The following is an 18,646-nucleotide window of genomic DNA, read 5'->3' as shown; positions in this document are numbered from 1 at the left end:
GGCTATGAGCCTCTGATATGGCCTACCACAAATTTTGTTAGTCTTTAAGGTGCTACTGGACTCTTACTCTGTCTACTACTATTAGAAACCACAACATTCAAAAACCAGTGGGGGAAGATTTTAACCTTCCAGGACATTCAGTTGCTGACTTAAGAGTAGCAGTTCTCTTACAAAGGAATTTCAAAGAGAGATTAGAAAAAGAGACTGCTGAATTGCAACTGACAATGAAGCCCAAGACAATGCATCCTCCTGGACTGAATTGAGACCTAGGTTTCTTCTCTCATTACCAATGCCTGCTATTGTCATTTGGCATCTGAAATCACTCTCCAAGATATAAGGACAGACGGACTTCCATTCTAGCTGTATCTGAAGAAGCGAGCAGTGACTCATGAAAGCTCATGCCCTGCCACAAATTTTATTAGTCTTTAAGGTACTACTGGACTCCTGCTTCCTTCCACTAATTAATAAAGAATGTAAGCTGTGCTGTTAGGTTTCCTTCCCCCCCCCATCTGTTAGAACTGGAAAGGGGGACCTCTCCAAGTGTCATGGGACTCCATATATCTCTCTCTGGCTCTCCCCCCCCCCAAAAAAAAGTGTGATTGTGCACAAAAGCTTATACCTGGAATAAAATGTTGTTGGTCTAATTAAAAGTGCCACAGGACTCTGTTTCTCTCTCGGTCTTTCCCTCCCCCTCCCTCCCTTAAGAAGGATTGGGAGGAGCCCTCAGGCAATCGAGGGAAGAGAGGCTTGGCTTTTTCTCTCTCTGCGAAGCAATAAATAGGAAAGACTGGGCAAAAGGAGCTGTAATGCAGGAAACAGGAAGCAGCAGAGAGCCATTTGCTCGTGGGCTAGATGGCAACCCTGCAGGGGCTGGATCCGGCCCACAGGCCATATGTTTGACAACCCCCGGTTTACATGGCTCTGAGCCATTTCACCCTGGCTTTCTGCTCACCACTGGTTTTGGCGGTGAGCAAAAAGCAGGGCGAAATGGCTGGGAGCAGTGTTTCCTCTAAGCTGAGTCAGTGTGAGCTAGCTCACAGTTTTTTAGCCTCCAGCTCACACATTTTTGCCTTAGCTCATGAAGGATGGCTCCAGAGCAAACTAATTTATGCAGTAGCCAAATCACCTGCTCACAACTTTAATGCCAGTAGCTTACAAGGTAGAATTTTTGCTCACAGGACTCCATAGCTTAGAGGGAACATTGGCTGGGAGCCATTTAAACCTGTTCTCTGCTCCCGCTTTTCGCAGGGAGCAGAAAACAGGGGTATAAACTTTAAATGGCTCATGAACTAATATGAACTGGTTCTGTTTGCAAACCAGCCTCTCGGTTCATGTGTCAGCCACAAACCGAACCACAAAAATGTGATTTGTGCCCATTTCTAGTTCTGATCTCATCAGATCTCAGAAGCCAAACAAGGTCATCCCTAGATAGTATTTGGATGGGAGGCCACCACGGAATACCAGAGGTAAGCAATGGCAAACCACCTCTGAACGTATCTTGCCTTGAAAACTCTGTGGGGTCACAATAGGTCAGCTGCGACTTCATGGCATTTTCCACCACCACCATTTTGTTGAATTGTTGTCAAGCAGTATGAAAGCTGCCTTGTGGTTTTGATTTGTTTCACGAATAAGAGGTACCACTCTGTGTTAGTTATCTTGCGATAAGTATTATGTGAACTTGCATCCGATTAATGGAGTCCATTGCTGTAAAACACTACATTTAAAACTGAAATATATCTCATGTTAAACATACCCCTAAAATAGCTATCTTTAGTCACAAAATACTTGCTCAAACTGAAGCGTTTGGATTGAATTAAATGACATGCCAGTAGAGGGTACTTGCCAATGCCAATCTTTCCCACCTCCATCTTCCCACAGCAGCCTCTGTGATTTCTGAAGCTGCCATGGACACAGCAGTGGTGAGAGAGGGCCAGGCAAAATTGCCCCTAACCTGGTCTTGTAGCAACAGAAGTAATGCTGGTAGAAGAGCAAGATGGGGGTAATTTGGCCCACTTCCCCTCTCCTCATTGCAGTCCCAGGTCATGTGGCTTTTTGTCCAGGTAAGTTCACAAATTCTGTAATCAGGATTTCAGGCATCTTGGGTGTCACTGATATACGGGCCCATAATATGCAGTGTCCTCTACATGTGTTGGGTCAGAGTGTGTCACCAGGGTGACTATTTAGGACCGTGTGTACCCAGGTCCATAATATAACACTTCAGTTAGGAAGGAGAGGTGAGACAGAGAATATCAAATAGAAAATATTCATTCCCCTAACAAGGTATAAAATTTAGAAAAACTGAAATGCAAGGGAAAGCAAAAACATAGAACAGTGTTGCAATGCAGTAATAAAGTCCTAGTGAGGCTGTCCTTAGTTGTTGCTTTCATGGGGTGAAAGGGAAATCTAAGGGGGAAGTGGAAAAAACATGCATTGTCTTGCCTTGAAGAAAAGAGTCCACTGCACTGAGGTCCAGCATGGAAGCAGAAGTCCAAATATGGGCATGCTTGGCTAGAAAACAGGACAGCAGGACAACTCATGTAGGGTGATTCAGTTACCAAAGTGGGGGACTGTCCAAGGCTGTTGGCAGTGGCTTAATGATATTCCCTGGGTATGGGAATGAATACTAGGGAAGGCTATATTGAGGACAGTTCTGTGGCCTCGGGTTGTTGTCTAGCAAACTTGAGTCAATTACTCATGGCCCTGGGTGTGGGAGCTCTGGAGGCTGTAGACAAAAGCCCTTTAATCAGTGTGCTCTTTAGAGTATTCCAACAGGTTGGCTACTTCCATGTGAAAGTGTCCAGGGAAATTCCTGCTATTGCAGGGGCAGCTACTTTGATATTAAGCTGGATATTTTTTCTAGGCCTTTGACAGTCAACTGTACGGATGATTGGTATGACCCGGAAAAATGCGGTTTATGTCAGTTTGTGGTTCATGGTTGAACATCGAACCGGGAGTTTCATTATCAAACCGGAAGGTTCATTTGCAAACCAAACTAGTTTGTGGCCTTGCAAACCCCATTAAAAGGGACCGTGGTCCCTTTAAATCAGGTTTTCAGAAAGCCCAAAAAACAGCTGAACAGTTCAGCTGTTTTTGTGGCTTTTGCAGGAAACAGAAAACAGGTTTTAGGGACTCAGAATCCCTTTAAACTCGTGTTTTCTGTTCTGTCCATGAACCACCACAAACTACTTTAAAACTTTGGTTCACGAAACATGAACAGAGCAAAATTCATGATGAATTTTGCCTTGTGGTTCAGTTCATGCCCATCCGTAGTCAACTCAGAGAGTCTTTTTGTGTTGAGCAGATATAGGGGTCTTTGTGTTTGAGTGAGGGGAGAGGGGGCTTCTGCAAGGAGAACGGAGGCCAGGGCAAGAGTAAGAAGAGAAGAAGAGATTGGATTTATACCCCACCCTTCACTACCCAAAGGAGTCTCAGAGTGGCTCACAATCTCCTTCCCATTCCCCTCCCCACAACAGACACCCTGTGAGGTAGGTGGGGCTGAGGGGACTCTTTCGAGAACTGCTCTTTCCAGAACAGTTCTGAAATAACTTGTGACTGACCCAAGGTCACACCAGCAGCTGCATGTGGAGGAGTGGGGAATCAAACCCGGTTCTCCCAGATTAGAGTCTGCGCTCCTAACCACTACACCAAACTGGCTCTCAAGAGAGAGATACGTCTACGATCACCCTTTGGGTTTGCTGGATTCAGTCTTTTGCCTATGTGATTGTATTAGTTTTAAGAATGGCAAATTCACACTTCTTCAACAGCTGCTTCCAAATTATGTTTGACGGTTGTGTTTGTGTTCTGCAGAATTGTATGACCCTGAACAGACACAGAACAGATTTAGTACTACAGAGTACTACAGCTGCTTTCCACAGGAACAGACTTGAGGCTGAACATAGAGCTGCAACAGCACAGCTACAGGCTGCTGAGGTAAGGCTTCATTTTTTAATCAGGTGAGGGTACTTAAACATATACAAAATGCAAGGGAAGTATATCATACCTGTCCTCCTTCATGTCTGAAAAAGTGTATGGAGAGGCATAACTCAGTGATTTGGTTGGTGCTTCGTATCTTAAGCTCACAAACTGGCCAGGAACAAGATCACAATTCCCTTAATGTTTTTTTCCTTTGCTTATCCTTGTGCTTTAAGAACTGTTCATTTCAGGCCCTCTGTAAAGTAGCTGTTTGATGTTTCTTAGATTTTATGTTACACGAGAAGGCTGAAAACGTAAGCAAAATTCCTTTGCTTTATCAGTGTGCTTTGAAATTATCACTGTTCCTGTGTTACCAAACTCTGTTGATAGTCTTTAAAAATGATCTGTACAAGTGGTGGCAGACAGGCATAATCCAATTCACTCTTTCTGTGGGAGACAGATACTGCATATGTGCCTTCTGTGAGCTTGTTGACACAGGGATTCATTAAGTCAAGTAAAACATTGCCTTTGGGCTTAAAATATTTCTTTCTTTGTTTAACATGCATGTGCATTTTCTCATGTCACCTGAACATTTACAGATTTTGTGGGTTTAGTTCAGCATGGCACGTGAGGTCAAGAACTCTAGCATTATCTTAAGCAATTTCAGTTATTTTTTTCCCATGAATGTGAGAGGCAAATGCGTGTTTATGACCCATATGGAACAGTAGGAAGGATTGTTAGACCCATCTGTTCATGAGATAATTGGCAGAGTCACCTTTATGTTTGACAACTGTTTTGAGAGAGACTTGTTAATTGTCTTACTTGGATTGATTTTAATTTTTTTGGGTTCATATAGTGGTGCACATTTGGGGAGAAAAATGCATCGAGTACTATTCAGAATGTACAATATTTATTTTAGAACATGTTTTAAGAACTTGGCAATCTTGTTTTCCTTCTGTAGGAACTGTTCAGCCATAATTATGGAATATTATCAATGTGGTTATTTTTCAGCTCAGTTCCACAGGGAAGTAGTATTGGTGTTTGCTAGACTTTGTGAGACTTTCTGCCATCACTCCTCCTAAAGCCAATTGAAAGATTTTTAGAAAATGAAAAATACAGAAAAGTTCTGATACTTTAGAGAATGTCTGTTTATTTGAATACTTATCATCTACCTTTTCTATAAAAATATAGTTAGTCATGGTGGTTCATAATAAATTAAAACACACATTTTATCATACATGATATATAAAACATTGAAAATAAAACAATATCATAAAATCAGGGATAAGATTCCAGTTATAGAGCCATCTGAAATAAAAGAAGTCTTTTACTGACATTAGAAAGCCTGTAATGAAAGGGCTAAGCCTAGATCCTGGGAGGGAATTTTGAAGTCTAGATCTCACAGGCAGATTCTTATGGGTGGAACTTGTCCTTCAAGAACCACTGAGGGCTTTAAAGATCTGAACCAAGAACTTTTAATTGGGCCGAGAAACAAACTGGGAGCCAGTATAGGTGGTATAAAGTTGCTGTTACGTACTTACTATAGAGAGCTCCCATTTAAGGTGCCATATTTCCCACCAGTCAAAAGTTGCAAACCATCTTCAAAGGCATCCTCATGTAGTACATGTTCCATACTTCAGTCTGGATGTCAGCAAGGCATTGGTGAATTGATAACTGGTAATTCACAAGAAAGTAGGAGTGATAATCTAGTTTTGCAAAATTGGGGGGGGGGTTTCCTCATTCTTTGGAAGTCCAACAGGTGCATGTTTCATCAGATAAACTTGTCCTCAATGTATTCCCTCTGTTTTCCTACTTATTCCTTCTTAACAAATGAATAGAACAGCCTTGCTTAACAAATGCTTAATTTCTAACCTTTTGAGGGCTCCCCCACTCACTACATGCCTGTGTTTCTAGAACAACTCCTATGGATTAGTATAAATATATATGAAATGTTTCTGCTTTATTTCATACTAGGAATAAGGCCCATTGTGGAAATAAATACAACAGCCTCTAGAAAGAGGCTGTGGACCGGGTGCCCTGGCCTTGGGCACTCAGCGTCAATTTGCTGTGGTGATCTAAGTGGGATATAATGACACAGAGCTTACTGTTTTCTCCAGGGGAACTGATCTCTGCAATCTGAAGAGCAGTTGTAATTCTGAGTGATCTCCAGCCCTCACCTGGAGACTGGCAACAATTGTTCCCCAGGAGGAAATGGCTTGTTTGGAGGGTGGAGTCTATGGTTTTGTACCTGTCCGAGGTCCCACCCCTCCTCAAACCCCACTCATAATAATTATAATTCTGTGGGAAACTCTTCTTTTATCGCTCACACGCAATGGATTTTGTGCAATAAAAATACCCGTTTCACAAAGATTGCTGTATCTGAGCATGTAGTAATTACAATTCTTATCAATTTCCACTTATCAACTCTTGAAATAAACATCCCATGTTGACTCTCTGATATCAGAACTCAAGGTCTTCACAATGCTGAGGTCAGGGGAGCTGATCTCTGCCATCTGGAGAGTAGTTTTAATTCTGACTGATCTCCAGCCCTCACCTGGAGATTGGCAGCAGTGGTTCCCCAGGAGGAAAAGTACAGTCTTTCTCCGCGGTGGAGACCAAAGCAGCTTACATCATTCATCTCTCCTCCTTTTGATCTGCACAACAACCCTGTGAGGTAGGTTAGGCTGAAAGTCTGTGACTGGTCCAAAATCACCCACTCAACTTCCACAGCAAGAACCTGGGTCTGGCAGACCTGCTCTGAAGCATTAACTGCAATGCCTAGGGTAGCCAACCTCCAGGTGGAGCCTGAAGATCGCTGGGTATCACAACTGAACTCCAGACAACAGATCTCTCCCCCCTGGAGAAAATAACTGCTTTGGAGGGTGGGCTCTACGCATTCTATTCAGCTGAGGCCTCTCCCCTCCCCAAACTCTGGCTTCTGTAGACTCCACCACAGAATATCCAGGAATTTCCCAACTTGGAGCTGGCAATCCCAGTCAGGACCCCAACCCCAATGAGTTCCCCACAAAGGCCTGAAAAGTGCCTCCTGCCTTTGCCTTTTTACTGACAGAACCAAGCATGGTTGCCTAGCAACAGCCACTGAGGGAAAAGTTAGTCCCACAGGAGCCAAGCAGGAGAAGTGTCTTCGTCAGGAGAGACAGCCATTTGGCAGTTTATTCTGTGAGAGAATTGTGTCCAGGCTGGCAGTGGGCAGGGGAGCGGAGCTGACCCAGCACCTAGCCAATGGCACGCGAGTACTCTAGTGGCGGTTGATGGGCCAGTGGCTGATGGAGTGCACTGCACAGACATTGGGAGAGCTGGAAATGTCCAAGGGAATTATATATATTGGATTATTTTGCCATAATAACCTGTATTATGGTCTGAGAGCAACATACCAGAGTTGAATTTTTTCTCTCCCCATGTGAGTGAGTTAAATAGAATGCAGATACACAGTTCAGGTGTTTTATTGGCACCTCCTTGCCTTTCTATAAATGCAGTTATAATAGTTTTGTTTGCATTCAAGAGGAATTCTTGTCCTAATAAAGTTTTTTCGCCTTTGGTAGAGAAAGGGGGTCAAGGGTGGGGAAAATAAAAAACCTCACCTTTTTTGACAGTTGAATTTGATTGCAAACTAGTCCACTTGCCTGTTTGAGAAGCTGTAGTTTTGTTTGCTCCTACATAGAAGTTAGTGGCATTGTGAGTTACAGTGGTTTGTGTGCCTGTTTTTCAGATGAGAGGTTGTGAGAAACTGGCCTTTGGCTTTTAAGGGTCTTATCATGTCACTGTTATCAACTCCTTTTAGCACTGTAACCAGGATACTCTTACAGGCGTGGTCAGCCAAAGTTTCCAACCAAACTTTCCAAAATGACAGCAGAGACCTTTTTTCATGTTTATTTTTAAGGGGTGATTTTTGCATATGTGCACACAGGATGACAGATACAGGCTGGAGAGGAAGGGTCTGATGTCAAGACCGGGCTGATTTATTTTTGCTGCCAGCATCTCTTTGCTTGACTCTCAGTGCCCCACCAGTCAGGCAGCCTCAGCTTTTAGGAGGTCTCTTTAATGTAGGTTCTGCTGTGAATAGTTAGGGAGCTTGCGCCTGTGGCTAAGATCATAAGAAGTACATTCTGTTTGTAATGGGCACCACACTCTACGCCTTTCGTTACCTCCTGGTGGACTTGCTGTCACTGTCATAGTTACATCTTAGACCACTCAGAGGCCTTTATTGCGGGTCAGTGGGTGGATTCTTCACTAGAAGCATATTTGTAATGAAGCACTAAATAACAATGTCTTGCTGTATTGTATTTGTTAGAATGCTGGACTAGGAGCAAGAATGCCCGAGTTAAATTCACCTCTTGCCTTGAAACTTATTGGGTGACCTTAGGCCAGTCATTTTCTTTCAGCCTAACCTACCCCACTGGTTGTGAGGGTAAAATAGAGGACGGGAGACCTATATAAACCATCTGAGCTTATTGGAGGATGAGTGGGATAAAAATCCACCAAATAAATAACATTTAAAAATACATTAACATGCAAAGCAATAAATAACTTGGGACCTACAGCATGGATTCCTCTATGAAAGTAACAGGCTGTCTTGAGCTGAAGTTTCTTTGAAACGTGAAGGGATGAGTTTGACAGGGTATCTTTTTGCAAGATCCTTGGGGAAATTAGTTTGGCAGACCATTTTCTATGGTTCCATAAATCCTGTTTATTAGTGGTAAATTTGCCTAAGGGTAGTTATTGAGTTTGTGGCAGAGGTGAGATTTGCCCTGGATACCTCCTGGCTCACATTTCATTCTTTTAACCTCTGTGTTCCATCAACTCTGGTGGAACATAACCCTAATCTGAAGGATTACTGTGGTTGAACATTGTGTAATGGATTCCTCCTTTTGATCTGCACAACAACCCTGTGAGGTAGGTTAGGCTGAAAGTCTGTGACTGGTCCAAAATCACCCACTCAACTTCCACAGCAAGAACCTGGATCTGGCAGACCCTGCTCTGAAGCATTAACTGTGATTGTTTTTTTTAGTAGTTGTTTTTTTTAGTAGTTGACCTTTAATAACTACCTGGGGGTGCTGCACAACGTTGTGACTCACTATGTCAAATGTGAATCATGTCCCCTCTGTTGTGGCCTGCTTGGTGAAGCCTTTACTGTTCTTGTAGCAAAACCAGAAGGCTCACTGAGTCCTCAGCGGGCTACCAAATGTGACACGTTGGCTGTTTTGTCTGGTAGGTCATACATTTTTTTAGGTATGAGATAGACTAAACTTTAATGTACTGTATTTGAAATCACTGGAGGTTTCATTACAATAATACTGCTTTTTTATTTCCTCTGTTACAGCAACAGTTTAAGGAGCTGGAAGAAAGGAAACGTAGTCTCTTGGAGAACTGTAAGAGTTTAATGCGTAGAGCTAAGCACGTTTGTAACCTTGGCCCAGACCAATACCTCCCTGAGGACTTTCAGACTGTAAGTATCACCATGGCAAGGTAATGGATTCTTAAAGCAGTACTCTGTTACAGTTCTTTAGAGCTGCACTTGATCATTACCTCTGTCACTGGCAGAACCTCTGTTGGGTGGAGGAATTTTAAGTCTTTCGCTGCCTTTTCTTACATGTCTAATTATAGATTTTGGACATGGCTGAATTCTAATGCACTGCATTTCATTCCTTGTCCACTATTATGAAAATACCTCTGAAAAATTGTAGGCACAGCCTTCCTCCCAGATTATCAGACTGTCATATTCTCTATAAAAGAATTTAAGAAATTGGCCTATTTATCAGTTATGATCTTTCTTGAATACTGGATTTTTAGGTTTCTTGTGACTTCCTTGTTACCAGTTACTCATGAGAAAAATAATTATAACTGAAATATGTTCTACTTCTACTTAATCACTTCTTTGTATCACCTCTTTGAAGTCCGTCTCTTTTTTCTTTTGTGCTGCTCCTCCGTAATTTCTTGGGAGCTAGTTTTAGCCAAGTAGCAGAGCTTTGAAGTCCAGGTAAACTTTACTTGCAATAGGGAAAAATAGTGTTCTGGTGTTCACGCACATTCTCCTACCCTTATGCTACCACCTGGAAGACTTACAGTGCAATCCTAAGGAGAGCTCCATCCTTCTTAGTCTATTCAGTGGACTTTAAAGGGAATAAGTGTTTAAGATTGCACTGACCCTGACTCAGGTTAAGAATCATGGAGTGTGGGAGAAATGGTCCTGTTTAGCACACCAAAGATACATGGAATCTGAAGAGGGTTATCCTGTGTAAAACAAAACCCCAACTGTGTGGCTTTTGTTCAGTCTCTTCTAAAGCGGGTTCACATTAGGGGTGTACACCAAGAAAAAAAATCATTATACTTTTGTATCTAGGGTACGGGTGGTGGTGTTTCCATCACTGCTTATGTTCGTGTAGAACATTACCACCTCAGGTTAAAATCCATGTAGTTTTTTTTAGGTTCTGGTGCTTTGGAACCATTACTTTCAATGGGGAATCTACTAGAGGGGCAGCTCTTTGTAAAGATAATGGTCCCACATTTGCACAGAACATACTCCACCCTCTGATCTAAAGGACCTCTTCCCCCAAATTTCAAGTGAATTGGACCATGGGGCTCAATTTTACTGAGCCTCAAAGTAAATGCTTCTTGGTGCTGGCTCATTTTCCTCCACTGATTCCTGTCAGTTGGGGGATGGCACTGGCTAAAAGCATTACATTCATTTCATTTTTCTGCTCTTACAGTGACTGTCTGGTAGGATTTTTTTTTACACATTTTTGCTGAAAGTTCTGTGTTTGCCATGCTTCCTTGGCATGGAGATTGGCAGCTTTTCCATTATTCCCTGTGGGGAATTTTTTCAGGGGGGGTCTGGAGTGACTGTTTTCCAACCAAAAGACACCTAAATTGCAGGGGAGTGAGGGCTGCTTGTTTGCTCAAGAGTACCCAAGTTTCAAGCGAGCTAGACCAAGGGTTTCAGTTCTATGGGCCCTCAAAATAGGTGCCCCTGGCCATCCTACTTCCAGAGTGAAAAGGTCCCCGCCACCACAACTGAGGGAGCGAAGGAGAGGGGTAGTTCTCTGCAGCCTGTTTCAAAAGGTGATTGGCTGGGAGTGCTCTGTTCTCCTCCCTTGCAAGGATCTGATTGGAAGGGAGGAATGCCATTGCCCAGAAAATCAGTGGAATCAAAGAAAAGATGAGCACATGCTGCGTGGCTGGTAAGCACCTGAACATGAAAAAAAATAAGAAAGAAGTATTTTAGAGAGGGGTTTTTGTTATACCAACAACCCAGGTTTGTATTGTTCTGGGAAATCACTGCACTGACCTAAACCAGCAATTTCTGTGTGGATCGTCTACTTGGTAATTTCATTATGCACATCCCTAGTTCATATGCATCAACATATAAAGCTGCCTTGACGGAGGCTCAACTGCCTGAGATCCTGAAATTGGTGATTAGGGATGGGCATAAACCGGCTTGCAAACTAAAGTTCGTCACAAATTTTCATCAAAAATTTTGGGCACTTCGTGGTTTGCGAACTAAAATTCATGGCAGGTCAACCGGCAGGAACTTTCCACAGACTTTCAAGCAGTTTGTGGAAGTTTGTGCTGGTTCGTGAATGAATACACTTCCGAACACACAGTCTCCACTCATACAAATGTTTACCAGCCTTGGAAACACTGGGTCTCCAGCCTTGGAAACACTGTTGTCAGTTTCAAACTAGTCATGTCAGTTTCAAGAGGAATCCCTCCCCTTTTCTGGCCTTCATGTTCATGACCCATTTTCTTGCACAGAGCTTGCAACCCTCTCCTTGCTTGGATTTGTGACTCTGTACTTTGAGATCAGTCCTTTTAAGCTTGCAGTGCCAGTGACACTGGTACTCCTGGGCACTCTATACACTGTACTGGTTCTGCTGAGCTTGTAAAAATGCTCCCCCCCACACACACTTGTATTGTGATTGAGCTGGCATTGCCACATTGGCACTGGGTTCTGCTGGGCACTAGTACATTGAACTGGTTCTTCTGGCTTGCAAAATACCTCTCACCTTCAGTTTATACTTCAGAGATTCTCTGATTTGACCTTAGTCCTGTTGGGTTGCACTGCCACACTGACTCTGGTTCTGTCGGGCACATAGCACTGGTTTTGCTGGGCTTGCAAAAATGCCCTCCACCTTCAGTTTCTACTGCAGAGATTCTTTGCGATGTTGAGTCCGTTCTGTTGGGCATGTATTGCCCTTGCTTTTTTTGCTGTTTTTTTCCTCTCTACTGGAAACAATGGAGGATGGGGAACCTTATTCGGGAGCCATAACCCATACCAGTGATTATGGGGAGGGGAAAGTACAGCAGTGGGACTAGGCAGGGAGTTAAGGGAAGGGGGCAGAGAAACAATCTAGCTCGGCCTCCTTCCAGCCTATGTCCCATCCCAAAGGTTGCAGGCAGTGGGGTTAGGAAGACTGACCCCCATCCAACATTGGCGCTGTGCAACTCCAGGTCTATAAATAATAACATCACAGTCCTTCGGGATTTCCTGCAGGAGCAGAATGTATACCTGGCATGCGTGACTGAGACCTGGGTGAGAGAGGGAGAGACAGTATCTCTCTCCCTATCGGCCCCACCTGGGTTCCCGGTCCTTCACCAATCATGGAGTAGGGGGCAGGGGGGAGTGGCGTTATTTATCTGGGAGGCTTACTCCTTCAGGGCGCTCCTGTCACCAGGGATCATGGGGATTGAGTGTGCTGGCCTGGTATGGGTTATGGCTCCGATCGCCTGGTATGGGAAGCCGAGGAGAGTATGGCGATTTGACTGGTGTACTGCCCGCCCAACACACTGGCCAATAGCCTACTGTCACTGGTGGAGGCCATATCAGGCTGGGCCTTGGAACACCCTAGACTGATAGTCCTGGGTGATTTCAGTGTCCATGCTAATGACGTCGCCTCCACCCAGGCAGTGAACCTGGTGTTGTCCATGGCGGCCCTAGGACTCTCCCAACGTGTAACGGCCCCCACTCACTGGGCTGGGCACACGCTCTATTTGATCTTTGTGGCAGGGTTTACAGTGGACCAGATCACTGCCTTGGCAGTGCCATGGTCGAACCACTTTTCCTTGAAGGCCCATGTAAATACCCCACTCCAACCCTGTTTGGGCGGCGAGCCTATTCGGGCTCGTCCACGGAGCCAAATGGACCCTGTGCCACTTCAGATGGCTCTTCGGGATCCAAAGCCCCCTGGTGCCTCGTTGAATGAGCTTGCAGAGGACTGGCACAGCCGACTTTCAACAGCCATCAATGAGATCGCTCCCCGGCGCCCTCTGCGCCCCTGCTCTAAGCTCGCTCCATGGTTTACCCAGGAGCTGCAGCTGATGAAACTGGGTCTAAGATGGCTAGAGAGGCAGTGGCAGCACCCTCTGCCACGACAGAGCTACAAGAGCATCTTATAGGACGTTTATGAGATCCTATGAGATGGCAGTCAAGGCTACTAAGAGACAGTATTATATGGCTACAATTGCGTCCGCAAGCTCATGCCCAGCACAATTGTTTAGAACGATTCAGTCTATTATGGCTCTGTCCCAAGACAGGCGAAACGGTAGGGAATTGGCTGTTGGCTGTGAGGCTTTTGCAAGCTATTTTGCAGATAAAGTTTTGTCGCTCCGCCGCGATCTCCCCACCACAGTTTTGCATCTCATGCCTTATCTCTTCAGCCTAACCCCTGAACTCCCTATGGAGACATTCAGCTTCAGTGTCCTCCACATCACAGATGCACTCTGCTTCCTCCTGGAATGGGTGCCCGTAGTGCCGTTGGGCGCAGTCCTCTGCGAATCTCTCGGCCTTTGGGTCCGGGAGTCAACAGCCAGGCGGGCTCAGCCCAGGAGGGGAGAGGCGGCCATGAGTCTTGGATCCGTGCCCCCCTCAGCTCCTTTGGGCTCCACGACCGTCACTGGAGCCGCCGTGGTTCGTTGCTCCAGTTCAGTGCTGTCCACCACAGTTGTAGGGTTTTCCCTGTCCTCTCCGCTCATCATGTTTGTGGTGCAGGAGGTTGAGGAAGAAAATCAGAGTTCTAATAATCTGTCAGAAACTTGGTTATATCAGTTCTCAACAACAGCCAATCTGTAGAAAACTGATAGATACCATTCTGGACACTTCTTTGTTTGAACTAAAGATTATCGCATGAAGGTTACAGATATAGTAGTTTCAAACAGCAGCAATAAAAGATCAGGACCCAATCATCCCACAGTATTTTACCCACCAGAACTAACAGCCAACTACCCCCCCCCCACTAAACACATATTCCTCTGGAGCATCCCTCCCACCAGAACTAACAGCTGATTATCCCCCACCCCCTCAGACATTGCTTATCCCCCACCCCCTCAGACACGTAGCCTCTACCTACCAAGGAAACAAGTAAGATGCTGGGACATATGGCTCCACTATGGTGTCAAACTCCTGATACATCAAAGAGAGGGGGACCCCCCTTCTCCATGGCAGGTGAGCTGTAAAATTCACAGAGAGCCTGATACCCATAGCATACCGGGTTCGCTTCAAGGTGCTGGTTCTTACCTTTAAAGCCCTTTATGGCCAGGGACCTGCATACCTGAGGGACTGCCTTTCCCCATATATGCCCCAGAGGATGCCGAGATCTGGGACCCAGAATTGGCTGGCTCTCCCAAGCTTTAACGAGGCCAGATTGGTTGCAATTAGGGCCAGGGCTTTTTCGGTGGTGGCAAACCATGCATCCTGTGAACCACAAACTATCATGAATTGTATTTTCATGGTTAATGCCCATCCCTATTGGTGATACCACGAATGATGCTTGCAGCCTTCTGCATGCAAAACTCATGCTCTAGCAACCTATGGGGAATGGTCATCATAAGGAGCATAAGAAGAGGAGATCATTGCCTATGTCTTTAACTCCAGTCTGAGGAGAAAGGCTTTCTGGTTCAGAACTTGCTGTGGACCATTCTGGAGAGTAACTGTAGGCTGCTTCCTAGTAATGCCCTCATTTAGTGCTAGAGTCCACATAGGAGCCAGTACTTATAGTGCAGTTGAAACAAAAACACTCATCTGCTTATGGCCTTTGCAGAATCTCCTGACAGAGAAGGGAGGAAACTGTATTCTCTGCATTATTGTAAGCCTGGTGAGGCCCAGTGTAACTCCCAGGCTCCTCACTTTCTGGGCTGGCACCGAAGGCGCCCCTTCCAGCGTGGGGAGCCTGATACCCATATCCATTCCTCCCCCGACCCAGGTACAGGACCTCCATCTTTGATGGATTTAACTTCAGCTGACTCTGCCACAGTCATCCAGCTGCAAGGTCCAAAACCTTGGCCAGATTATCAGGAGTGGAAAATAGATGGTCGTCCATTAACAGATAGAGCTGGGTGTCATTGGTGGCAACTCAGCCCATAGCTCTGGACTAACTGGGCGAGGGGATGCATATAGATGTTGAATAATATTGGCAAGATGATCGGTTTCTGCAGCACCCCACATTCCAGTGGGTATCACGGGGAGATACTCCCACAGGATGAACCCATAAATATGTTTGACTGCATCATGATATTTGTAACGAAGGGAGGGAGAGACAGTTAATGTCTGCAAACTTTGGCTGACCTTGCAACCCAATTAACATGCATGTACACTATCATCCATACCCCTTCCCCAGAAAGGAAGGGTATTAGGTTTTGACATTGATGCTGGACTGACCTTCAGATACACTCAGAGTGGCTTGAAAGGTTTAAGCTTCAAGCTGGCAGGGCAAGATGGGGGCCAATGCTCCCTCTAAGCTGTGGAGTCTTGTGAGCAAAAATTCTACTTTGTGAGCTACTGGCATTAAAGTTGTGAGCAAGTGATTTGGCTATTGCATAAATTAGTTTGCTCTGGAGCCATCCTGAGCTAAGACAAAAATGTGTGAGCCAGAGGCTAGAAAACTGTGAGCTAGCTCACACTAACTCAGGTTAGAGGGAACACTGATGGGGGTTTATCCCAGTAACACTGAGGTTCTCCAGGGTTCACTGCAAGATCAGGATGATTGTTGCCAATGCTGCAGATTCCTGAAAAGGGCAAGAGCTCTTACCAGAATAAAAAATGTGATTCCCAACGGCTAGCAGGTGCGTACATTTGGAGCACTGGAGATTCTGACACAGGTTGGCTGCTGTTAATCTGCTATGTCTTGGTGAACAGGAAGGTGAAATTAGGGGTACAAGCAGAGCTGCCATAGATCTGGAAGAATTCACAAATCAGACATTTGCAAAGTCACGGTCTGTCTTAATCTCTGGTTGGAGTTGGTTGGAGTTTAACTCTCTCCCATTTCGCACGCATTTGATTTTTAAAAGGTGGTTCTTTTTTTTTTTTTAAAGGCATTCCGGGCTCTTCCAAACACAGTGGATGAAATCGATGCTTTACTGAATGAGGAGAAATCAAAAGCTTCCTGCTTCACAGGCCTCAGCGCTTCAGTATGTACCCCCAGTATTTGACTCCCACACTGTGCTGGGTTGCTTAGTAATAATAGTAATAATAATAAACTAAGCAGCAGGAACATTGTGTTGTAAAAGCCAGAGTCTGAATCTATTAGAATTTTAAATAGGTTCTTCCCAAAGACCAATGTGTTCTGTGTTCTGTGCTTCTTGTATTTTAAAAGAAATGGGAGGGGGGGATTATCTTAAACTCAAACTCCATAGGACAGCAGCAGGTTCATTTCTTTTAACATGAGGCCTTCTCAGTGGCCCAAACAGGTTGCCTCTCTTGTGGCTCATCTCTTCCCTCTTCGGCACATTTCTCCGTGTTGGCATCCATCCCAACGTCTGAGCCAGTTGGTGAGTTCTGGTGAGGGATTCTGGAGAGGTAAGCTATGGAAGGCTGAGTTCAGCTCCTGTCATTTGCACAGCATTTGTGCTTAAAACTGGACCTCCTCTCCCAGCATTTTACATGGGACTAGGACAGTTCAAGGAATAAACTAATGAATCTGTGACCATGACTTGCAGGATAAAGTGCAGCAGTGTCCTGGGTCCTCTATATTTGAGCTTGAAAAATACATTTTGTATCTTGAGTATGTAATATCAGCTGTGTTATTTTTCTATATAGGAACTAGTGAGGTTTAGTGTGGAGTTTTTAGTTAAATAGTTGGATTTGCAGCCCCTTTGCTGTCCATCTGATTCTGCCGTTTACAAGAGAATTTTCCTGCCAGGTTGTTGATGACTGTAACAAAAGGGCTGAAGAAATACAGCAGATGACACTAGAGCTACAGGAGAAGCAGAAAGAGTTGGATGACTTTAGGCAAAACATTTCACAGGTATCATGTGTATTGGTTGTGTTTGCTGTTCTTTTCATTGTTGTTTCTCTCTTGAAATATGTAACTGTTAACTGTTTATAATAAAAACATAGCACACGCACCAATGCCTGTGAGGACAGGGTATGAAGTCCTTACAGAAATAACAGACCCAGGAATGCACAGCCATTGGCAGGGCAGCCATCTAGGATTCAGGAGCTATGTAGATGTTAGAGACAGGGCAACTGGAGGCTGTATCTTTATCTCCACTATGTATTCTGGAGGTTCAGTGGTGATGTGACCTCTTCTGCCTTTCCATCCCCCAGGGTCACAGTTGGTACATGGCAAGTGCACCGTCCCTTCCCTGCCCACATGCCAGAAAGCATGATTGTGCTTATTGTTGGTATTATTAATTATTTTAAAGCTTTAATGTAACAATTACTACATGACCGAAGTTGGAATTGTCTGCTGCGCATGAAATCTCCTTGCCGCCAGATCACTTCTGTTAACATCAGTCTCTTCATTATTAGGTTAAGGAAAGGTGGCTAAACCCTCTAAAACAGCTGGTTGACCGAATCAATGAGAAGTTCAGTAGCTTTTTTAGTTCCATGCAGTGTGCAGGAGAAGTGGATCTTCACACAGAAAATGAGGTATTATGTGTTCTGTATTGTTTAACACTTGGCAAGGAAATCTCTTCCTGTGAAGTATGTATCTGAAGACCCGAATTAAAGAATTGAGGGGTAATGTGCTTTTTAATACTGTCATTGTAGAAGCAGCTAGTGGAAGGAAGTAGCACTCCTCTTAGAATGGAATTAATAATAGCGTTCCAAACTGAACTCTAAGTCTGTTTTTATTCACTGCAGCTTAAAAATGGTTTGTATTGTACCAGCTAAATAATTGGAATATTTAACAAGTTCCCAGGGCTCTGTTACATTTTTACCTCCCATCAAGTGAGCAGAAACTAGAGGAGACATATGCAAGTAGGGCCTGGTTCTCTTCTCAGTGGCTCCCAGTGAGTTGCCTGGGGCATCGTAAACAGGAGACAAGTCTAGGAGGCATAACCTGCCCATCAACCCAGACACTGTGAATGCAACCTTCCCAGATTCAGGAATGGCTGCCATTCATTCCTTTAGGGAATCTAAAGTGCTGTATTTGGCGATACCCCTCTAGTGGGGCAAAGCCTTCTCTCTATCTCTGTTATGTGGCTCGGCTTCCATTGACAGGAATGTCACAGGAGATTCTTTCATTGTGTGTGTGCACGTACGTATGCAAACATAGAGGAATCCTGGCAATATGGGATATGTGCAGTGGTACTAAAGCTACAATCCTAAGGACAATTCCCTGGGAGTAAGCCCATTGAATAACAGATCTGAGTATTGTATTGTTGATCAAGGCCTTTGTGCTCTGAAAAGATCTAGAAAATACCATGTTATATAGAAAAAGACTTTTCTAAAATCCTTCCTGCTTGGGCCAGATGGCTCTAGTGGTAACACTACCGCGTT

The 18,646-nt window shown here is 44.5% G+C and overlaps 1 protein-coding gene across 2 annotated transcripts in view; it reads left to right on the top strand.

Annotated features, from left to right (window-relative positions):
- Positions 1 to 18,646, top strand: part of SMC5 (structural maintenance of chromosomes 5) — a 94,648-nt gene that overhangs the window by 58,937 nt on the left and 17,065 nt on the right. For both annotated transcript variants that reach the window (XM_015420519.1, XM_015420520.1), the window contains exons 17-21: positions 3,808 to 3,930; positions 9,254 to 9,379; positions 16,237 to 16,332; positions 17,064 to 17,168; positions 17,675 to 17,794. In XM_015420519.1, the coding sequence (XP_015276005.1) occupies positions 3,808 to 3,930; positions 9,254 to 9,379; positions 16,237 to 16,332; positions 17,064 to 17,168; positions 17,675 to 17,794 (570 nt within the window). The remainder of the gene's footprint in view (positions 1 to 3,807; positions 3,931 to 9,253; positions 9,380 to 16,236; positions 16,333 to 17,063; positions 17,169 to 17,674; positions 17,795 to 18,646) is intronic.

This window comes from Gekko japonicus, unplaced genomic scaffold (genome assembly GCF_001447785.1).
Source record: "Gekko japonicus isolate JY-2015 unplaced genomic scaffold, Gekko_japonicus_V1.1 scaffold576, whole genome shotgun sequence".
Taxonomy (NCBI): domain Eukaryota; kingdom Metazoa; phylum Chordata; class Lepidosauria; order Squamata; family Gekkonidae; genus Gekko; species Gekko japonicus.
The sequence above is the reverse complement of the archived record's forward strand: the minus strand, read 5'-3'. Positions and strand labels throughout refer to the sequence as shown.